Source organism: Ischnura elegans, assembly GCF_921293095.1.
Source record: "Ischnura elegans chromosome 13 unlocalized genomic scaffold, ioIscEleg1.1 SUPER_13_unloc_3, whole genome shotgun sequence".
NCBI lineage: Eukaryota > Metazoa > Arthropoda > Insecta > Odonata > Coenagrionidae > Ischnura > Ischnura elegans.
In genome coordinates this window covers 9,368,696-9,393,560 of record NW_025791659.1, presented here as the reverse complement: position 1 = coordinate 9,393,560, position 24,865 = coordinate 9,368,696, and the positions used below count along the sequence as shown (strand labels likewise).

Sequence of the window (24,865 nt, the reverse complement as noted above, 5' to 3'; positions counted from 1 at the left end):
ACCTTGGGGCGAGGCTTTGAGCGCTGATACGACGCAGGCTGCTAGCGGGTAGCTGAGTACCCTGCTGGCTGGTAGCGCTTGGCTTAAATAAGGATTATTAATACCTTATCACACGAAGAAAACTTTCCGACCTTAGCCAGTTTTAATAGGTGATTATAAAGAGATGTTTCCCTGAGCTCTGTACCTCATGCATGAATTGGTGATCTAAGACGATGTAAAACTCCTATCTACTCGTATAGAAACTAGGTCCCTGTGACGTCACGTGGAGTGGCATCGCATGGGCGCCAATCTGGCCTTTTTCAAATGAGGATAAAATTGACCATAGCCATTCGTCTAAACCGGTATTTCTAAAACCAAATAATTTGTATATAATGAATACACTAATGGTGGGTAACAAATTGCAATCAATGCATTGCGTTTTCTTTGATGAAGGAAACTACCCTAATGGGTGTGGGACCTGGCCAGAATGTCATTACGAGATTGACTCGGCACATTGTCGTGATGAACTTTCCACGTTACATTGATGCTACTTCAGGCAGGTTGCGGGTGACCTTTTCAGTCTTTCGAGTTCTTTCAAGTAGAAAACTGAGTTTTCTGTGGTCCCGGTAGGTACTAATTTGTAATACTCTTGATGCCAAAGAAGACAGTGGATACGAGACCCTAGCTTGCTAGTTTACACTCCTCGGCCGAGGTCTGGAAGCGTTGGCTCATCACATCTGCACCACAGGAGGAGGACAAGGTAGGAGAAAGGAAGGAGGCGCCGCCGCGATAGGAGTCCGGGATAGGGAAGGAAGGGAGGGGATGAGGAATCCCACACCGTCACAAAGCCGGGCGGGTCCTACATTGGAGAAACCAGGCGAAGCCATTAATATTCTAAGGATCTTGGAGGATCATTCTATGAGCAAAAATAATCCAACGATCAAGTCGCTAGATTTCAAAAGAGGACAATAGGGTAGTTTCCATCATCAAAGAAAACGAAAGGCATTGATTGCGATTCGTTACCCACCATTAGTGTATTCATAATATACAAATTATTTGGTTTTAGAAATCCCAGTTTAGACGAAAGGCAAAGGTTAACTTTAACCTCATTTGTAAAAGGCCAGACTGGCGCCCATGCGATGCCACTCCACGTGACGTCACAGGGACAGTGGTTTTGGGAACTTGCATTGCAGGGAGGAAGAAATAGTACGTTCACAGTGGTGAAAGGGTTAAAAACGTGCGACCCGCCACGCACAGAAACACAAAACACTTGATGGGTTATCAGGATGAAACAATATGTTTTTAAAAAGCAAGGTTAGTAGCAAACGGGGTAGCAAGAAAAGACGCTACAATACATACATCTATTCTCCAGTTCCAAGAATACACGACTACGATTACAGTGATATGGTCAAAAGCTCTTCGAAATAACTGGCACATTAGGCAACTTCACATACCAATGTTGGTATGTTTGTTCAGCCTTCTTAACCCATTAACTACCATGATCCCCAAAAGGGGACCCGGTACTTTAAACTACATAGCAGCACCACCTGTGACCAATATATAGGAACAGGACCTTCGCGTCTTCCAACGGGATGTCGTTAGTGAAAGGAGACCTGAAGTGATCACGTGCATGCATTGACATGGGCACACGAGCTTGTTTACGCTCCGAGGTCTCCGTTTTTTTGGTCGTTGAGGGAAAAGGTGACTTTTGACAGCATAAAAGACGTTGTTCCCTGTGGCTATTCTCCAACTGGGTCGATTTTTCATCATTCCTGGTTAGCATACAATAGTGTAATCGACGTTTTTTATTGCCAATGTGCATCACTTGGGAACAATGGACACAAACACCTCGAGCCCCATCTGGGGCTCACGGTTGACATCGTGGTCGTCGTGAGATTCAAAGTGCGTGTTTTCCTAACTATTTGGATATAGACGGATACGAATAAAGTAAAAATTACATTAAAAAAACACATTTGGCTGTTAATTGGTTAATATTGATGAATTATGCGTTAATATTAATGCGACACTGACGTCACAGTTTGTTAAGAATGTGGTGATGAGTACATTAAAATCCCTAGGGGCAGTGGAGTAACTATATAGGAGTATGCTTTGTGGGGGATGGAAGGGCCTGCCCCATCCCCAGAGCAACGGGAATTTTTAAAAAATGTCAAATGCCTCGAAATACGTTTTAAATCATTTTGGCACTTAAAATTTAACTTTGAGCAGATGCATAGTTATTATATATGTCAAACCTAGACAAGAGTTTAAAATTTCTCTGAGGCTTTATTACGTAATTATAGTTATTCACTGGTGTTAGTGGGTGGTTAAGGGTGTTAGTGCACGTATAGTGGGAATGAACTCAAGCTGAAAAAGGCTTTATATACGGTCTACGTGTGTTTTGTTTCATCAAAAATCCGAAAAATAAAGGCCATTCGATAAAGTAGTAAATGCTATTATTATTACCACATGTAATAAAGTATTCCTACATGAATCAAAGAACCTCTCCACCCTTTGACAAAGGTGCACCGGCAAGGGAAAAAGAGCGAATTACCCAACAGCTTCTGCAGATAATTAATGTTAACACAGGATGTCAGCAAAAATATGAACTACAAATCTTTAGGGGGGTAGGGGGATTCAGATTTAGAAGGTAACGTATTGGAAATGAATTACAATGCCAATTAGAACACCCATGTAGATATAGTAGTATAAGATACTTCATTAAGCTGTACCCGTTACATGAAAATGTGAACAGTATACTCACGACAGTTGTCGGTTACGAAGCAAATTCCAGGTAGAACTGATTGTAGGACTTTAAAGAAGGCAGACAGCAGCGAGAGGAATTCGACGAATCCCAAGAAGAAAACGTCTTCTGCCGAAGACCACGAAGATCAACTTGAACGTTTCGTAACTTATCGTTACCCGTGGTAATGATAAGATAAGTATCACACACGTCACGACAGCACCAAAAGCCACCTGTTGAAGAGATCTGCCGGGTTTGCCATTCGCATGAAGATTGCACGTAGTACCATCTTCTTGCGTAGAGATGGTACTAAAGTCGCGGTGAGCGCGCTAACATAAATGCGGTTACTGCGGCGTCGAATCCAAAACTTAAAGACATATTTTTTATTCGATGGAAAAGTTAGACATCTTAGTTTTGGTCGCTTTCAATTGTAGCATACTATTAAGCCTATGGACTGGACTAGGTAAAACATAAGAAATTATTTACATAAAAAAACTTAAAATATCCTAAAATACGTAAATATGGTTCTGCCATTGGTTCTACTCACTTTTATTTCTCCCATGGTGATATACTCAACCATTTCGGAGAAATATTTTTATCATTAATTGTTCAATAGTTATAACTGTTTAATTTAATAGGTTGTTTTATATCTTATAGGAGGCCAACCATCGAACTGAAAACATAAAAAACAATTAAAAATCTATCAGCTATCGGCCATGGAAGGGGAAGGATATATCTTCTTACATGGATATATCTCACTTTGTCGTCGCTCTTTCCGAGTAAAATTTTTAAAATGTTCGTTCAACACACGCCAAAAATGAAAGGCATGCAGAATTGCATCTCAATTCAAAGTAATTACATCATAGAAGATATTCCAGTGACAATTTTGGAAGATATAATGATCAGAGAAGTGGTGAATTCCTAATGTGACGTCACAAATTGACTGATTGGCATATCCACGAATATTACTTAAGAGAGTCCTCTCTCCATCTCAAGATATCTCTCCAGAGTTCTGTCACCTTATTTAATTAGGTTTGCAAAGGTCGCCACTATCATCGCTAATGAGCAAATTGATCCGAGTTTCACGAAGAAATAAGGTTTAAATGGCTATTTATCAAAATTTATATTTCAATTGATGCTATCTATTTTTTTAATTTTATTAAATACTCCTCGGTGCTATTTATTGCACTTGCAATTACTTTCCTACAAAATGTTTTAATCTAGAGGGTCGCACTACACGCTTCGCCGTGCTGCGGAAATTTTTGGAAACCGATAAAAAAATAGACCGAAGTGACTGCAAAATCAACCTGTGTAAGGATAGAATGGCATTTCCTGTACTTACATAATCCGTGGAACGACCGACGGAACCCCGTCTACAACTTCGAACTGTTCGAACTACAATTATTCCTTCTTCAATTGTTATTACTTCGTCTTTGGCGGGCGGGATTTCGTAAAGGATGTCTGATTGCGAAGTACGGACGTTTTTGAGATCATAACTGGTAATTATTGGAGATTTGTTTTACTTATATCTCATCTATTATGGCGACTGAAGTTGTTACTTATGACTTTTTTAACCGTATTGAGAATTTCTCGTGAACTCCAGTTGTTACACTACGTGTACCAAGCTTGTTGCTCACTTCTTGTCCGGGGTTGGAGCTGTGATCATCGTCTGAAATGCTGTCTTCTGAAGATTCTTCGCATCCTTTTAACTGTTGCTTAGCTTCTTTATCGCCCTTCAATCAGTGCTACTGGGAATCTGCATCCTAATTGCGTGAGTTCTTGAAAGCTACCTGCCATAACTGTGCGGCGAGTTCGCTCTTTTTAACAAGGTGTATCTTTTGAGTATCTATGTCTATGTGAAAACCAGTTCTTTAATTCATTTACGAATTCTTTAATCGTGTATTAACTGTTCGGCTGGGAAGAGCGACGAATTTTTCATTCTTGTAATGAATGTATTAGCGTGGGTAAATAGTCGTATCCTTTGTTTTCCATCCATAACACTGGCAGTGGTTTTGTTGATGGGAAGAACTTCCGCCGATTTTCTCTATTTATCAACTCACCACAGATACGTTACGTAACGTATGTACATGATTAGTAGAAATAAAAAATCTATGTGAATTCTTTCCTGTGGATGCATGGAACACTTGAGCCGAAGCAGGCCTAAAATGAAATTGGATTGAACGTAAGAAGTACATTGATTGACAATTTGTTTAATATACTTATTGATGCCCAGCCAAAACAATACAGACCGAGCCTTGAGTTTCATTGACACTATAATGCCTGGTTGACCCTCCTGTGCCATCAGGGCTGGGCATTTTATTATTACTTTATTATATTATTATTATTTACTATACAATACACAATAATGCTGACTCCCCTTCTATCTAAAAATCCTATTCCCTTCCTTCCTCTCCCTCGTTTACCTAACATTCTACCCTCTGTAACACTCAGCTTAATAAAACAACTTGTCTGTTTCCACACTCTTTTATTTTCACCGACCATGGTTTCGGCAACTTGTGCCATTGTCAAAGGTACATAGCCTTGGGTGACAGCCTTTATATAATGAGTTTTCACGTGGGGGTATGGAGGGAGGGGAGGGGTTATTGGGGTGTGTTCTTTCCGAGGAATTACTGATGACGTCAATGGGCGATGGGTTGGAGGTAGGGTAATGTTCAGTAGGGGTGAGAGGAATGTGAACAAATGGTCTTTACATAATTTAAAATCAGCCGGGCAATTCACAATTTCAAACTGTTCTAAGAAATCCAGTTTCCGCCCCTTGTCATGTACATGTAAAATTTTTGCATCAAAATTGCACGGGTGGTGTCACGCCTGACACTATCTTTTACTCTGTAACACTTTTCAACATCCCCTCCCCGCTAAGTACTTGCTCCATCCATAAACCTTCTATCTCCTCCGTATCTCATCTAAAAGCTGCATCTCCTCACCCACCATGTCCAGCACTTCGTCGTTCCTCCTAACATTCTACCCTCTATAACGCTGTTTTCAACATCCTCTCCCCGCTAAGTACTCGCTCCATCCATACCTTCTGTTTCCTCTGTATCTCATCTATAAGTTGCCTCTCCTCACCCACCATGTCCAGCACTTCGTCTTTTATCTTCCTCTCTGTCCACTTTACCCTCTCAAGAGGGTAGTTTCCTTCATCAAAGAAAACGAATGGCATTGATTGCGATTCGTTACCCACCATTAGTGTATTCATAATATACAAATTATTTGGTCTTAGAAATACCGGTTTAGACGAATGGCAATGGTCAAGTTTATCCTCATTTGAAAAAGGCCAGATTGACGCCCATGCGATGCCACTCCACGTGACGTCACAGGGACCTAGTTTCTATACGAGTAGATAGGAGTTTTACATCGTCTGAGATTACTAATGCATACATGAGGCACAGAGCTCAGGGAAACATGTCTTAATAAACACGTATTGAAAATGGCTAAGGTCGGAAAGTTTCCTTTGTTTGATAAGGTATTAATAATCCTAATAAGCCAAGCGCTACCAGCTAGCGGGGCACTCTGCTATGTACCTGCTAGCATCCTGCGTCGTATCAGCGCTCAGATCCTCGCCCCAAGGTCACCTCACAAGGCGGCAGCGGGAACCAGAACGACGTCACACGGGAGTTTTCCCGGCATTCATACTTACCCATCGTGTTTTCGCGCGCTTAAAAATTTTTACTTTTCATTTAATAGCGAAAAATAGATATTGTCATTTAAAAATCTAAAAGCGTGAAATATGTACTCCAAGAGTAATAATTTTTCGATTTAGGCAATAAAAAAATAATAGGAAACCACCATATTCTTCTCCACACCCGCATTTCGAATGCCTCCAAACTTCTCTTGTCCTCCTTCCTTAGTGTCCACGTTTCCGCACCATAGAGAGCTACACTCCAGATCAAACTCTGCATTCACCAACTTTTCTTTAAATTCTTATATTATGATTAGAGATGCGTGAAAATCGCTAATGCGATATAGTTGCGATGTACGCAAATAAATGCGACATAGATGCGATGACTGGACTTTTTTGATATTCTTACGCAAATTTGCCCTTTCGACGGCAAAATTCGTACATTTTGTGCCGAGCGCAGTTTAAATGCTCTGCGGACACTCACCGCTTAAGGCATGTGAGCGACTGGCCAGCTGCTAGTTGGCTGGGACTCGCCGCGAACAAGTGGGTGCGGGCAAGCTACACCTCTGCCACTCTTAAATCTTATTCCTTAATTTATTATTGTTCTACAACATAGTTATTTAAAATATTCTGTATTTTGCCGTGTAACTGTGTTTCACTACATTTTATCGTCATCTATCTCATTATGAAAATAAAAAAATAAATGCGATAAACTGTTATTGAAAGTGCGATAAAATAAAAATGAAAGTGCGATATTCATGTATCTCTAATTATGATCCTCTCATAACCTCCTTCGTGTTCATGAATGCCTCCTTTGCTAACTCAATTCTCTTCCTGATGTCCTTACTTCTGTATCCGTTTTCCTCTAACGTACTGCCTAAATATGTAGTTGAATTGCTCTACCTGCTCAAGTTTTTCCCCACCCACGTTTATCTTGAGTATCACATTCCTTGCTCGCCGTTCTTTACAAAACCACACTACCTTTGTCTTCTAATGATTAATCTTCATCCCACACTCCTCATAATGCCCCTCTAATGCATTCACTAGAGCCTGCGCAGTCCCCTTGCTGACTGGCTAATCAGCGCCTGATCATCTGTGAACCTAACTGAATTGAACATAGTTCCTCCCACTTTTACTCCAGCTTCCAACTCATCCCACGCTTCTCTTACCATCTCTCCTCGTACATGTTGTAACGTTTTAATTAATTTTCCACTTCTCTTACTTAACAATTAATTTTGTTACACTTTATGAAGAAATTTCATAATTTAAAACTCGTGAGCATAAACAACATCAACAAGCCGCCGTGACTATTACAATACCATTTGTACAACTCATACTACCAGTCACTGAGCCGCTGCCATGAACTGCACCAGTGGGGATCTTGAGTTCTGCTGTATCCCCTTCCTCCGGTCTCTTTCCCTCTCGTAGGCGCATCCTTTTTCTCTGAGTCCTTTTCTTCTTTCTGCCGATCTTGAATTCTACCGTATCTCCTCCTCCCCCGGTCTCTCAATACACTTACATACTCTCTACTTTAGCTTTTCTCCCGACCGTTTTTTACAACACGTCTATCTCTTCCTTCTCTCCATACACGACTATCTTCCGTTTTTCTTTTCGCCTCCCTCACTACCATTATTGCCTCCTCTCTACTATTGTGAATTTAAATTCATACAAACAAACAACATGGCGGCTTGTTCACAACGTTAAGAAACAGTAGCAACAGAGCAGGCAGGAGGCCTTGTCTCGCACCTCTGTCAATGCTTGCCCACCCAGATTTTCCTTCCGCGACCCTCGCTTGAGCAGTCTGGGCCAAGTACAGATTACGAATCAGTCGCCTATCCCTCCAATTGGCACCTATTTTCTAGAGAATATCCATTAACTTTACCCTGTCAAATACGTGTTTACCCTCACCTTTATTCGTCTGTTTAATACCCTCGGTACTACTTTCACCCCGTGCGATATTAGGCTAACAGTCCTATAATCTCCGGTTTCAACAGCTTTCTTCTTTTTCGGGAGCAGAATAGAGAGGTTTCCTATTATTTTTTTATTGCCTACATCGAAAGATTATTACTCCTGGAGTACGTATTTCAAGCTTTCAGATTTTTAAATGACTATATCTATTTTTCGCGATAAAATGAAAAGTGAAAATTTTCAAGCTCGCGAAAACGCGACGGGTAAGTATGAATGCCGGGAAAAACTCCTCGTGACATCGTTCTGCTTCCCGCTGCCGCAAGTGAGGTGACCTTGGGGCGAGGCTTTGAGTGCTGATACGACGCAGGATGCTAGCAGGTAGCAGAGTACCATGCTAGCTGGTAGCGCTTGGCTTAAATAAAGATTATTAATAACTTATCAAAGAAGAAAACTTTACGACCTTAGCCAGTTTTAATGGGTGATTATTAAGACCAGTGGCGCCGACTCCATGGGGCCCGAGGGGGCCCGAGCCCCCTCAATAATTCGTTATGGATGTGAGGAAAAATTGTGTCAGGCTTGTCGATTTTCCTCGGAGGATCCAGGTATCGAGTTTCGAGATATCAGGGTTCTAATGTTGATCATATGATTCTTCTAAAATGCTTAAAAAACTTAAAACTCATACTTATAAAATTCCCCGGGGCAAGATCCCCAGGTTGGGCCCCCCCAATATTTTTTGTAAGTCGGCGTCCCTGATTAAGACATGTTTCCCTGAGCTCTGTGCCTCATGCATGCATTGGTAATCTCAGACGATGTACAACTCCTATCTACTCGTACAGAAACTAGGTCCCTGTGACCTCCCACATAGCAACGAACCTCTCAGAGACGTCTCACTATGGTCTCGAATATCACGTATATGTCTCACAGATGTCTCGGAGATGTAATCGTCAGACGTTCAGGAATTAAAAAAAACTTATTTAAACGCCATCAATGCCTTCCATATATATTTTTCGGTGCAAATCTGCAGTTTTGATTATTTAAATCACGACATTTAATATGCGTTTCTTATTTTCAAAAGGTGATCCATCACAAAATTTGTCGCAAAAATGATGGAGAAAAGTAGGCCATAACTGTATAATTTAAATTTAATTATGTTTTTGCCTAAATTTAAAGCATACCATAGTACAAAGTCTAATGAGACATCTCAGAGACTTATGTGAGACGTCTCAAGAGATGTCACATAGACCATTTTTTTGGACATAGTGACATCTCAGAGAAGTCTCAGAGATGCCTCTGAAGCTCTCAGAATGTCTCTGAGATGTAACATGTGATATTCGAGACGTATCCGAGGCGTATTTCTGCTATGTGGGTTGTGCCTTGGCACCTTTTTTCTTGAGAAAGTCCATTAACTTTACGCAGTCAAATACATGTTTACCACTCACCTTTATTTGTCTGTTTAATACCCTCAGTACCACTTAAATCACGTGCGATATTAGGCTAATAGTCCTATAATCTCCGGTTTCAACAGCTTTCTTCATACGCTATCAAACAAAGAAAACTTTCCCACCTTAGGCAGTTTTAATAGGTGATTATTAAGACATGTTTCCCTGAGCTCTGTGCCTCATGCATTCATTGGTAACCTCAGACGACGTATAACTCCTATCTTCTCGTATAGAAACTAGGTCCCCGTGACGTCACGTGTAATGGCATCGCATGGGCGCCAATCTGGCCTTTTTCAAATGAGGATAAAAATTGACCATTGCCATTCGTCTAAACCGATATTTCTAAAACCAAATAATTTGCATATTATGAATACACTAATGGTGGGTAACGAATCGAAATCAATGCCTTTTGTTTTCTTTGATGAAGGAAACTACCCTATTCTGTTCCCTGCTCATCCTCTGAAGGACCCGTCGTGGTAGTAATAATAATAATAATAATATATTTATTTGCCCAGTGATTGAGTTACAAGGTATGTACACAATATAAGGCACGTCAAGAATAATAATAGTAGAAACTATTTACAAAGCGGACAGCATTCCAACTCCAAACAAACAATAATTAACATCAAATCAAAGTAAAACATTACAAGGGATCAGCTAAAAACTCATTGACATTGTAATACAGCTTATTAAGCAGAAGATCTTTCACTTGTCTTTTAAAAGATTTGTCATTCAGCGATTTAAAAGATAATGGTAGATGATTGTGTAGTAGAATTCCCATCCTTCTCAATCCATGTAAACATTTTGTGGTCCGGGCATAATCTACATGCAAGTCATTATGGGTTCTTGTGAAATGATGGTGAAAGTCTCGATTTTTAGAAAAAGATGACAGGTTTCTATGGATGTAGATAACAGCAGATAGAATATAGATACAAGGAATAGGGAGAATATTTAGTTTTCTAAAAATAGGTCGGCATGGGGCATTGTAGGGCTCTTTAGCCATTAGACGAACAGCTCTTTTTTGTATTTAAAAAATATTTGTTGCATGATGGGAAGTGCCCCAGAAAAGGATACTGAATAGTACATTGGAATAGAATTCCCCATAGTACAAAGTAATGAGTACATTAGGTGAAACAGTATCTCTTATGAACCTAATTAAGTAGCAAGTAGAACTTAATTTACTCAACAAGTGATTAACATGTGTTTCCCAACTCAAGCCCGAATCGAGGTGAGTTCCGAGAAACTTTACATTGCTAACTTGGGGTATGACTGAGCCATTAACATCAATTGAAACGTTATTGCAGGGATTCCTTTTGTAACCAAAATGAACAACCTGAGACTTGCTGATGTTCAGGGTTAGTTGGTTCTGAGAGCACCATTCAGATAAGTGATTAGAAATAAGCTTACCATTGGAAATGGCACGGTCAAGGTTACAGGCAGACACTATGATATTTGTATCATCCGCATAAAGGACTGGTGTAGCTCCTTCTACTATAGCTAGCCTACTGGGGAGGTCATTGATATAAGCAACAAAAAGAATTGGGCCAAGGATAGATCCCTGGGGTACACCACAAGAAACCTTGTTCAATTCCGATCTGCATTTGTCACCATGATGGGACACTACTACAGACTGAAGCCTGTCCTGAAGATAAGATTTGACCCACTGGTTAGAAATTCCTCTCACGCCAAGGTGATTAAGTTTACATAATAGCAGATCATGGTTGACATTGTCAAATGCTTTACTGAAATCAAACATCAAACCAATTGTTGATAATTCTTTATCAAGGGAAGAAAGAATATTGTCGATTACATCAGCAGTGGCTGAGGTAGTAGATCTGTGCTGGCGATAGCCATGTTGACTACTGGATAAAAGGTTTGTTGATTCTAGAAATGTAATTAAACGTTTGTAAAATATCTTTTCAAACAACTTAGAGAACTGATTTTGAATGCTAATTGGGCGATAAGAATTAATATCCTGAGGATTTCCTTTTTTCTTGTAGAGAGGAATTACTTTGGAGATTTTAAGGGGACTTGGAAAAATTCCCAGATGCAAAGAATCATTAATCAAGTGGAGAAGAGGGACTTTGAAAGCATCAAAACATTCATTTAGAATCCAATTAGGAATTTTTTAAGTAGTAAATTTACACTTAATAATTCTGTCTTTAAATTTCTCAATTATAGCTGGTATCTTCTAAAAATGTTCTGCAACATTTTTAGAAGATACCAGCCAATAGAAATAGCCGATAAGTACATACTGTAATATTCATTCCATCATAGGAGTGATGAAATGGTGTGATGCATTTGATAAATTTGATGCAATTTGGAATTTTCTCTTTTATTCCGGGTTGCGTAGTAAGAGAGATATTTGTCGTTGTTACTCAAATCATGTACCTGTAAGGTCTCTTGTTCTGGCACTAATATTTAAAACTTAAATAGTAATAATTTGATTTCCACATTTTTTTCATATCAGCCAACATTTCACCCTTGTGTGTTCACGGTTCATACAATTCTGCCCATGGAGAGTTATGCAGTTTGTTTCTCCATGGTGACCATTGCAACCACTCCTAGTCAAAAAACACGAAGAATATTATTCCAGGTGATGTCAACATCTAATTTAGAGGTCAAAGCAGCTTTTTGGCTCACATTGAATAAATTAAAATTTTGCATAAAATGTAGATATTAACAAACCTATTCCTTGTCCTTGTTAATAATTAAATATAATGTAATTCAAAAGCATTGAAGTAATTTTGGTTATTTTAAAATTATAATACATCATAGTAATTCTGTATGATTAACGTGGAATTTTGTAAAAATTTCCCCAGAAAACAAGAAATTTTTTGAATTTTCTGCTTTGATTGTTAAGTGTCATATGCATCAATTCTCTTTTTCTGACCCTTCTATGGATAACTTTTACGGTAATAATTTGATTTTTTTAAATTTTGTTTCATTACAGCTGACACATTTTGTCCTTTCGTTCCCACGGAGAGATACATATTTTGTTTCTCCACGCCGACCATCGCAACCACTCCCAGTCTCCATTGGCAACCCACTTTCAGCTGAACCCAACAAACCCTTGCAACTATTTTTTCATTGTTTCGCTATAATGGCGAGCAACGTTTCTGCTTGCAACACGGAGGATTTTGTCGAGGAGAGAATCTTTGCTGGATTGTTTACTGGTTCAATGCTGCCGCATAAAGAGTTATTAGACATGCTGGAAGACGTGGATGTATGGGGAATGCGGCAAAAAACACTCTTGCATTGTGCAGTGAGACTTGGGAAGATTGAGTGGGTTGAGGAGCTGTTGGAACGTGGGGCTGACCCAATGAAAACAGATGAAAATCAAGAGAATGCACTGTCTGCGGCTGTGGAGATGGCACTACAGTTTCCCGAAGACTCGGACCGCTTACAAGTGCTTAAGTTGGTGACCTCGGCACACCGAAGGGACCAGGCAGTGATACGTCGCCTGGAATCATCTTCTAGTGGGACCGCAGACCAGGGAACACCAGTGGCCAGACCAGATTGCGATAACGCTTCTCTTTGGTCACACGTTGATGCCTTGAGGCAAGAGATGAAATCTATGGTGGATCAGATGAGTTCCTCCTACGAGGAACTCAAGGGACTGGTGTGCGGACGTGATACACTCTTGCGTTGCTTAGAAGACGCAGTGACGTCAATAGCAGAGGAGGTGACGTCTATTAAGTCTGGCCTAGCACAGGAGGATGTTGTAAGACCGCCTCTGTCCGATCCGGCCCAAACAAGAGAGGAGTGTGTGGATGCCTTGTTGCATAGAACTGAGATAGAAGATGCAATGACGTCAACTGTTGAGGATATGACGTCGATTAATTCTGGTCTAGAGGTAGAGGCTGGTGTACAACTGCTTCCATCTGATGAGGGCCACTTTAGGCAGGAGTATGTGGACAGCTTGTTGCACAGGACTGAGATAGAAGATGCAATGACGTCAACTGTTGAGGATATGACGTCGATTAATTCTGGTCTAGAAGGAGAGGCTGGTGTACAACTAATTCCATCCGATGAGGTCCAATCTAGGCAGGACTGCCTGGACAGCTTGTTTCACAGTACTGGGATAGAAGATGCAATGACGTCAACAGTTGAGGATATGATGTCGATTATTTCTGGTCTAGAAGTAGAGGCTGGTGTACAACTAATTCCATCCGATGAGGGCCAATTTAGGCAGGAGTATGTGGACAGCTTGTTGCACAGGACTGAGATAGAAGATGCAATGACGTCAACTGTTGAGGATATGACGTCGATTAATTCTGGTCTAGAAGGAGAGGCTGGTGTACAACTAATTCCATCCGATGAGGTTCAATCTAGGCAGGACTGCCTGGACGCAATGTTACACAGGACTGAGATAGAAGATGCAATGACGTCAACTGTTGAGGATATGACGTCGATTAATTCTGGCCTAGAAGGAGAGGCTGGTGTACAACTAATTCAATCCGATGAGATCCAATCTAGGCAGGAGTCCATGGATGAAATGTTGAATAGGAATGAGATACAAGATGCAATGACGTCAACTGTTGAGGATATGACATCGATCAATTCTGGTCTAGAAGGAGAGGATGGTGTACAACTAATTCCATCCGATGATGTCCAATCTAGGCAGGAGTATGTGGACAGCTTGTTTCACAGTACTGGGATAGAAGATGCAATGAAGTCAACTGTTGAGGATATGACATCAATTAGTTCTGGTCTAGAAGGAGAGGCTTGTGTACAACTAATTCCATCTGATGAGGTCCAATCTAGGCAGGACTGCCTGGACACAATGTTGCACAGGACGGAGATAAAAGATGCAATGACATCAACAGTTGAGGATATGACGTCGATTAATTCTTGTCTAGAAGGAGAGGCTGGTGTACATTTAATTCAATCCGATGAGGGCCAATTAAGGCAGGAGTATGTGGACAACTTGCTTCACAGTACTGGGATAGAAGATGCAATGACGTCAACTGTTGAGGATATGACGTCGATTAGTTCTGGTCTAGAAGGAGAGGCTGGTGTACATTTAATTCAATCCGATGAGGGCCAATTAAGGCAGGAGTATGTGGACAACTTGTTTCACAGTACTGGGATAGAAGATGCAATGACGTCAACAGTTGAGGATATGACGTCGATTAATTCTGGTCTAGAAGGAGAGGCTGGTGTACAACTGCTTCCATCTGATGAGGTCCAATCTAGGCAGGACTGCCTGGACGCAATGTTGCACAGGATGGAGATAAAAGATGCAATGACATCAACAGTTGAGGATATGACGTCGATTAATTCTTGTCTAGAAGGAGAGGCTGGTGTACATTTAATTCCATCCCAAGAGGGCCAATTAAGGCAGGAGTATGTGGACAACTTGCTTCACAGTACTGGGATAGAAGATGCAATGACGTCAACTGTTGAGGATATGACGTCGATTAGTTCTGGTCTAGAAGGAGAGGCTGGTGTACATTTAATTCAATCCGATGAGGGCCAATTAAGGCAGGAGTATGTGGACAACTTGTTTCACAGTACTGGGATAGAAGATGCAATGACGTCAACAGTTGAGGATATGACGTCGATTAATTCTGGTCTAGAAGGAGAGGCTGGTGTACAACTGCTTCCATCTGATGAGGTCCAATCTAGGCAGGACTGCCTGGACGCAATGTTACACAGGACTGAGATAGAAGATGCAATGACGTCAACTGTTGAGGATATGACGTCGATTAATTCTGGCCTAGAAGGAGAGGCTGGTGTACAACTAATTCAATCCGATGAGATCCAATCTAGGCAGGAGTCCATGGATGAAATGTTGAATAGGAATGAGATACAAGATGCAATGACGTCAACTGTTGAGGATATGACATCGATCAATTCTGGTCTAGAAGGAGAGGATGGTGTACAACTAATTCCATCCGATGAGGTCCAATCTAGGCAGGACTGCCTGGACAGCTTGTTTCACAGTACTGGGATAGAAGATGCAATGAAGTCAACTGTTGAGGATATGACGTCAATTAGTTCTGGTCTAGAAGGAGAGGCTTGTGTACAACTAATTCCATCTGATGAGGTCCAATCTAGGCAGGACTGCCTGGACACAATGTTGCACAGGACGGAGATAAAAGATGCAATGACATCAACAGTTGAGGATATGACGTCGATTAATTCTTGTCTAGAAGGAGAGGCTGGTGTACATTAAATCAATCCGATGAGGGCCAATTAAGGCAGGAGTATGTGGACAACTTGTTTCACAGTACTGGGATAGAAGATGCAATGACGTCAACAGTTGAGGATATGACATCGATCAATTCTGGTCTAGAAGGAGAGGCTGGTGTACAACTGCTTCCATCTGATGAGGTCCAATCTAGGCAGGACTGCCTGGATGCAATGTTACAAAGGACTGAGATAGAAGATGCAATGACGTCAACTGTTGAGGGGATGACGTCGATTAATTCTGGTCTAGAAAGAGAGGCTGGTGTACAACTGCTTCCATCCGATGTTTTCCAATCTAGGCAGGACTGCCTGGATGCAATGTTGCATAGTACTGAGAGAGAAAAGGCAATGTCTTCAACTGTGGAGGATATGATGTCGAATAATTCTGGTCTTGAAGGGGAGGTTTCGGTGCTACTAATTCCATCCGATGAGATCCAATCTAGGCAGGAGTCCATGGATGAAATGTTGAATAGGAATGAGATGCAAGATGCAATGACGTCAACTGTTGAGGATATGACATCGATCAATTCTGGTCTAGAAGGAGAGGATGGTGCACAACTAATTCCATCCGATGATGTCCAATCTAGGCAGGAGTCCATGGATGAAATGTTGAATAGGACTGAGATAGAATATGCAATGACGTCAGCTGTTGAGGGGATGACGTCGATTAATTCTGGTCTAGAAAGAGAGGCTGGTGTACAACTGCTTCCATCCAATGTTTTCCAATCTAGGCAGGACTGCCTGGATGCAATGTTGCATAGTACTGAGATAGAAAAGGCAATGTCTTCAACTGTGGAGGATATGATGTCGATTAATTCTGGCCTAGAAGCAGAGGCTGGTGTACAACTAATTCCATCCGATGAGTTCCAATCTAGGCAGGAGTCCATGGATGAAATGTTGAATAGGAATGAGATACAAGATGCTATGACGTCAACTGTTGAGGATATGACATCGATCAATTCTGGTCTAGAAGGAGAGGATGGTGTACAACTATTTCCATCTGATGAGGGCCAATTTAGGCATGAGTCCATGGACGCAATGTTGAATAGGACTGAGATAGAAGAGGCAATGACGTCAGCTGTTGAGGATATGACGTTGATTAATTCTGGTCCAGAAGGAGAGGCTGGTGTACAACCGCTACCATCCGATGATGGCATATCTAGTGGGGAGTGCCTGGACGCCATGTTGAATAGCACTGAGATACAAGAGGTGGTGACGTCGATTAATTCTAGCCTTGGAGGGGCGGATATTGCGCAACCGTTGCCATCCGATGAGGGGCAATCTAGTGAGGAGTGTGTGGAGTCCACAGTGCTTAGGACTGAGGGACAAGAGGAAATGACGTCACCTGTTGAGGATATGAAGTCAATTAATTCTGGCCTAGAAGGGGAGGATAATGAGCAACGGCTTCCATCCGATGAGGGCCAGTCTAGTGATGAATCCGTGGATGCAATGTTGCATAGGACTGAGACAGAAGAGGCGATGTGGTCATCTGTTGACGATACGTCATCGATTAATTCTAGCCTAGAAGGGGAGGATAGTGAGCTACCGCTCTCATCCGATGAGGACATATCTATTGAGGAGTGTGTGGATGCCATGTTACGAAGGATTGAGATAGTTGAGGCTATGTTGTCTACTGTGGAGGATATAACGTCAGTTAATTCTGGCCTAGAAGGGGAGGATAATGAGCTACTACTTCCATCCGATCAGGGCCAATCTAGGCAGGAGTGTGTAGATGCAATGTTGCATAGGATTGAGGGACAGGATGCAATGTCATCAACTGTTGAGGATACGACATCGATTAATTCTGGCCTAAAAGGGGAGGATTGTTTGAATCTACTTCCATCCGTTGGGGGCCAATCTAGGCGGGAATGCGTAAATGCAATGTTGCGTAGGACTGAGATAGTGTTTGGAGATGGATCAGAGTTTATGAGTACGTTATACGAGAGACTGTATGACGAAGATGAATGCACCGCATGCATATTGGAGTACCTTAGTAGGGTTGATAGAGTTATGGTATCGGTGGACTGCGAGTCCAAGTTCGTTGGAAGATTAAAGCGTTCGTTCGTGGACTTGGATGGGTCTGACTGGGATGGCGGTGATCGATGTTCATTTTGTGATTTGGATACCGAGACAGTTTATTTGGGTGCGAAGGTTTGTTCGGATTACAGTGAGAACCAAGTCTGTGCTAACTTAGCTTGGGCCCTCTCTCAATTTGCCCTCAAGTTCGCGTTTTGCACTGTGAGGATACCGCACAAACGGATCAAAACAGATCGCGATGGAGAGTGGATGAGGGTGCTGTGGAAGATGGAGATGTTGAAGATGAGTGGAGGGAATCTGCACTCTTGGTTCTCTCTTGCCTTGGATAAAAGGACACTTTGGGCAAAGGTTTGTGGTCTCGCGGCGGCGGTTCCCGCGATTATCGCATGTGATGGATCTGCAGATGGAAGAATTTTTCTGCGGGATCATGCTCCTCTCCTTTTCTCTTTGTACTGCAACCACGTACTGCCAACACTACTTGCCTAGTCAAAGGTGATTCCTTTTTTATTTTTCATCTTAATACTTTTTTTAGGAATGTTGTGCATGCAGTACACTCCCGATTATCCCAGCTAATGATGGGGAGAGAGCACGAATAATCGAAAAACTCGGATAATCCAAACTTTTAATTTAACTTATTTTTCACCTTAATATTTTTTTAGGAATGTTGTACATATTGTACACTCCCAATTATCTGTGATAATGATGGGGAGAGTCGGCACGAATAATCGTAAAACACGGATAATCCAAACTTACACTTTAACTTATTTTTCACCTTAATACTTTTTTAGGAATGTTGTACACACAGCACACTCCCGATTATCCGGCTAATGATGGGGAGATACGGCACTAATAATCGAAAAACACGGATAATCCAAACTTTCACTTTAACCTACTTTTCACCTTAATATTTTTAGGAATGTTGTACATACAGTACACTCCCGATTATCCGGGCTAATGATGGGGGAGAGACAGCACGAATAATCGAAAAACACGGATAATCCAAACTTTCACTTTAACCTACTTTTCACCTTAATATTTTTAGGAATGTTGTACATACAGTACACTCCCGATTATCCGGGCTAATGATGGGGAGAGACAGCACGAATAATCGAAAAACACGGATAATCCAAACTTTCACTTTAACCTACTTTTCACCTTAATATTTTTAGGAATGTTGTACATACAGTACACTCCCGATTATCCGGGCTAATGATGGGGAGAGACAGCACGAATAATCGAAAAACACGGATAATCCAAACTTTCACTTTAACCTACTTTTCACCTTAATATTTTTAGGAATGTTGTACATACAGTACACTCCCGATTATCCGGGCTAATGATGGGGAGAGAGAGCACGAATAATAGAAAAACAGGGATAATCCAAACTTTCACTAAATTAATTATAGTAATAATAATATTTATTTATCACCGTTTGCAAAATACAATGCATGGCTACGTCAAGATTTGCATACAAAAAAGATGCAATATAAGAGTACAAAAGACATTTCGAGATGCTTATACCATATGTGTATATATACAATAAAAATACAGAAAAGGGAAAACCATACAAAAACACATTACAATATCATACGTTTTTATGAGAGTCCTCAAGGTATTTAGAGACTCTGTAATAGCACATTCTGAATAGGAGATTTTTAACCCTCCATTTAAACAAAGCAGGTGAAGAGACATTTAATTTCCTCAGGCATGCGATTAAAAATTGCAGAGGCGGAGTGGTAGGGACCTTTCAGGCAGAGAGAACTTGAGTATTGCTGAGTGTGTATATTATTTCTAGAGCGGGTAGAGTAATTGTGGTAAGAGGCATTTGCAGGAAATTTGTCCCGGTTGGAGTGTATGAAGCAAGCACATGTCAAAATATATATAAAGAAGGGAGTGTAAGGATTTTAGCATTGGGAAAAAGAGGTTTACCTGGGGTTCGTATGGAGACTTGAAACATTGCCTTGATGGCTTGCTTTTGAGCAGAAAAAGCTTTACTTGAGGCAGCTGAATTTCCCCAGAAAAAAATGCCGTGGGATAAGTGAGTGTGTATTTTTGCGAAATACAGCTTTTTCAAAGTATCTATAGAGACACAACTGGACAAAATGTCTATTAATGTCCATAATTTATGTAAAACAAACAATTTATTATTATTTATGCAGTTATTCTGTTATTTAAGCGTGCTTCGCGGACTAATTGGGAATTTTCTACGCCAGTACTGCATATTTACATGGTTAAATATTCGTCATTAGAATAAAATAAATGCATCAAAAAGAACTCCTTGACCTTAAATTTAAAGCTAGACATTTTTTCCAAACTCCTAATGTTCCTATGAAGCTTGTTGTATAGTAGTAGTCCCATGTTAATGGGGGGGAAAGGCTGGTTTTACTGGTTCTGATGGACTTTACATGTAAATTGCCACAGTTCCTGGTAAAGTGGTCGTGAATGCTAAGTTTTTTGTTCGTGAAAAATCACAAACCATTTAAAATTTATCGCCAGATTTGCAATGTGTACGGTCAAGGAATAATCACTAAGGAAATTGACACCCGCAACACAAAACAAGCAATCGGGGAAAACTCGGCAAGAAAGTTTTGTTACTATACGACATAGCCAAAGAGTGAGACTTAAAAATGTACATATATGATAAAAATTGTTATTTTCACTTCATTTGTTGTTTCAAAACACCTTGACCAGGATTCAAACTTGCTTATCACTGGAAAAAAAATTGTGAAAAATATTTGAAATAATAAAAAAATAAAATAAATGATAAAAAAATTAAAATAATTGAAAATATTTGTTTTTAAGTTTGGGCCTTGCTCTCCGGCTGTGGCGCTGTGTGCACAATTTGGACTGCGTGTCGCATCATATGCTCAGCAGTCCATACCACCATGTCTGGTATTGTGCACAATTATCCGCAGAGGAGAATGACGTCTCGATAGCTTAACTGGCTAAAGCACTCGATCGGGAATAGGGTAGTTTCCTTCATCAAAGAAAACAAAAGGCATTGATTGCGATTCGTTACCCACCATTAGTGTATTCATAATACACAAATTATTTGGTTTTTGAAATACCGGTTTAGACGAATGGCAAGGGTCAAATTTTATCCTCATTTGAAAAAGGCCAGATTGGCGCCCATGCGATTCCACTCCACTTGACGTCACAGGGACCTAGTTTCTATAGAAGTAGATAGGAGTTTACTTCGTCTGAGGTTACCAATGCATGCATGAGTCACAGAGCTCAGGGAAACATGTCTTAATAATCACCTATTAAAACTGGCTAAGGTCGGAAAGTTTTCTTCGCTTGATAAGGTATTAATAAACCTTTTTTAAGCCATGCGCTACCAGACAGGAAGGTACTCAGCTACCCGTTAGCATCCTGCGTCCTATCAGCGCTCAGAGCCTCGATCAAGGTCACCTACCAGGCGGGAGGGGGAACCAGAAATGCGTCGCATGGACTTTTTCCCTTCATTCCTACTTACGGGTCGCGTTTTCGCGCGCTTGAAATTTTTCACTTTTCATTTGATCGCGATAAATAGATATCGTCATTTAAAAATCTAAAAGCGCGAAATACGTACTCCAGGAGTAATAATCTTTCGATTTAGGCAATAAAAAAATAATAGGAAACCACCCTATTGGGGGATTTAAGTTTGAATCCTGATCAAGGCAAATGAATTTTTTCCTCTGCGGATTTTTCCCTTAAATAAGATATGGTGTAATTTCCTTCCTACATACTTTGTTCTTTTAGGTTTTATTTTTAAAGCAGTTCAAATATTGTGTACATATAATTCCTGCTGTGGCAGTCAACGTTTACAAATAATTTATGTTCATCAGTTGCGCCTCGCAGTACATTGTAAAAGCCTTGTACTGACTCCATTACTTGTGTGTGTCGAGTAATCGTTACACTTTTTATCAATTTTGTTTCTGCTGTATGGCATTGCTTTAGACATAAGTTTTGTAATCAAATCTATGGATACATTTCGTTGCTACACTCTGTATCTATCATCTATTTTGCATTGTCATTCAGTTCAATTATATGTGTACTCTAGCATAGTTTTTCAGTTGATTCATTTTTTGTTTTTATTTATCCTATTTTGATAATTTGTTTGTTATGGTTGCTTCTTACATCCTTGCAATAGTGACATAAATGAAATAAGAATGTGATAGCCTTCAGTGAACTTTTGTGGTCCTTAGCAACCAAAAATTATTTATGTAGTTTTGTTGTGAGTTTTTTTTTTAAAGAAAACGTTCATTTTAAGTGTTCAGTAATGTTGTTTCATTTGTGATTACGGACATTCAATTAGTTGGTTTATTGTGCAAAATACTGTTTTGACTAATGTGATGACTACTTTTCTTTGAAAAGAATAAATAAGACCAGACCTGTCAGATCAAACTTGTTTCCTTCTTATTCCACTCTTATTGACACTCAGAACAAGTTATTTTCCCACCATCAAAGTAAAAGTGAGTGCCTGAAAACCAGGGATGGCAACAGAAACTAAACGAAAGTCAAAACCAGTAAAATTTCAATAAAGTTTGTTACTAGGTGTGAAATGTAGAAACGAAATGAAATGTATTTAAACCCGGGGAGCTAAACTTATGGTTGAAACTAAACTCAAACTCTTGGATGAAACGAGACGCAGATAATGTTTCGCACCGGAGGGACCACTTGCTTCTCCTTCGAACGGTTTAGTTTCGACTCACACACCGAGTACAAATGTATGGTTGAATGAAGTAGAGTTTCGGCCTACCACCAGTAGATGCATGGGACACTCATATTGTTACCACTAACAGGAGAGAGGTGAATACAATCTGGCCATTCGATTTTTAAGCTTAAGATGTTTCAACCTCTCTACACGTATGTCAAACGTAAATGGGTCGAAACTATATTCCCTCTTATCCCCCCCCACTCAACTTCTGGTACCGAAACTTAACCGTAAGCAGTGGAGTTTCGATCAATTAAGTTTCATCCCAGATCGAAACTGAACTCCTTGGTGATTTTAATTTCTTGCAGGAATGAAACTCAATCCAGGCCTCGTATTTTTGTTTCCCTCCGAGTCAAAACTGTTTCGTTTCATTTCTCTACCCTACCAGAAAAGAAACCCAGACGGCACAGAATCCTCCGTATCTAATTCGCATGCAGATAGTATCCATTGACAAAAAGCGACGGAGCGGTAGTCGATGGATACTATCTGCATACGAATTAGATATGGAGGATTCTGTGCAGTCTGTGAAGGCTTCACCACAAAATTACAGACTGGGAATCTAAAAGGTTTGGTATATTACGCTACTTTGAAATAAAAAATTTCTATCGCGCTGAAGGTGCAATGGAGGTACCGCAGACTCCAGATTATCCGGCCGCGGTTTATCCTCCCTTAGCAAAAAAACTGTTAAAGAAAACTGTTGAAAATTTCAACAGTTAATTGGGACAACTGTTGAATCCAACAGTAACTGTTAAAATCCAACAGTAATTGTTGAAATCCAACAGTAATTGTTGAAATCCAACAGTAACTGTAGAAGATCCAACAGTAACAGTTAAAATCCAACAGTAACTGTTAAAATCCAACAGTAACTGATGAAACCCAACAGTAACTGTTAAAATCCAACAGTAACTGTAGAAAATCCAACATTAACTGTAGACAATTCAACAGTAACTGATGAAACCCAACAGTAATTGTTGAAACCCAACAGTAATTGTTGAAATCCAACAGTAACTGTAGAAGATCCAACAGTAACTGTTAAAATCCAGTAGTAACTGATGAAACCCAACAGTAACTGTTAAAATCCAACAGTAACTGTAGAAAATCCAACAGAAACTGTAGAAAATTCAACAGTAACTGATGAAACCCAACAGTAATTGTTGAAATCCAACAGTAACTGTAGAAGATCCAACAGTAACAGTTAAAATCCAACAGTAACTGTTAAAATCCGAGAGTAACTGATGAAACCCAACAGTAACTGTTAAAATCCAACAGTTTTTTCGCTAAGGGCTGGTTGCGGATTATTAGTGCATGATTACCTCTCTCCCTCAATATTTTTCTCGAGGTGTATAAAAAAATAAAATCGGACGCAAAATCATCGGGATTACTGCATTAATGCCAGGATACTCTGGGTTTATTATTTCCGTTAGAATTCCCTTAAAAAAACTGAAAAACTGAGCAGAAAAGTGATCAAAGGCAAGCTCATATTGGATACAGAAACATGGGCGTACCCAGCGAGGGGCAGGGGAGGCAGCTGCCCCCCCCCCCCCCCAGAAGCAAAAGTCTTTAAGCAAAATCAGTACGGAATTGAAACTAAAGCATTCAACAAATTTTCTTTAAACCTACAAAAATTATATGTATTAGTGTAAGATATGTAACTAAAATAAAACTATTTTTTCAAGGAAATAATCTCGTGAACTAATAAAGCGGGCTGTTATAATTTTTTTATAATGTTGGTTTCATTCACCTTTTCCATGCTGAAATGCCACAACTTGGCTTGAACCCTCCAGCATCAGTAATTACCTACTATGTATTCCAAATTAAAAAAAAAAATTTTCAATTGCAAGGATATATTGATGTTGGTTTCGTTCACTTTCAAAGCCAGTATAGTGGTAAGCCTATAAACCTGACTGAACTCAAAAAGATAATATTAATTTATAGAAAGGAAATTCTCAATCGGCCGTAGAATTCTCCCTGCTCGTCCATCTTGCAAGTCAGAAATGTTACTGCGTTGGTGTGCGGGAAGGGGGAGAGATTCCCCGCAGGGACCAAACACCAGCCTCTCAACCGGGAAGCCCAAAAAACACACATTCACTCGCACAAACATACACAACAAGATTCTTTTTGGGGGCTTGTAGGGACCTCCACTATGGATTCTCGCTCCACAAAAAAAACAGGAATCTTCACAGGGTGGGCCTGTTGGGGATAGCCACTGATCTGTGGAAACACATGAACTC

General features: G+C 40.3%; 2 protein-coding genes across 4 annotated transcripts in view; one reads left to right on the top strand and one right to left on the bottom strand.

Annotated features, from left to right (window-relative positions):
• LOC124172846 overlaps positions 1-2,927 on the bottom strand; it is a 48,476-nt gene extending 45,549 nt beyond the window's left edge. The window contains exon 1 of one of the 3 annotated variants that reach the window (XM_046552345.1): positions 2,741-2,927. The gene's annotated coding sequence lies outside the window, so the exon portion shown is untranslated. Of the gene's footprint in view, positions 1-2,736 lie in introns of all 3 variants that reach the window. The other 2 variants (XM_046552344.1, XM_046552341.1) reach the window with 2 other exon arrangements.
• Positions 2,928-4,139: 1,212 nt separating this feature from the next.
• LOC124172992 lies at positions 4,140-15,887 on the top strand. Its single transcript, XM_046552525.1, has 3 exons — positions 4,140-4,490; positions 12,177-12,302; positions 12,660-15,887. The coding sequence occupies exons 2-3, from the start codon at positions 12,222-12,224 to the stop codon at positions 15,885-15,887; spliced, it is 3,309 nt and encodes a 1,102-aa protein (XP_046408481.1). The 5' UTR covers positions 4,140-4,490; positions 12,177-12,221.
• The last annotated feature ends 8,978 nt before the right edge of the window (positions 15,888-24,865 follow it).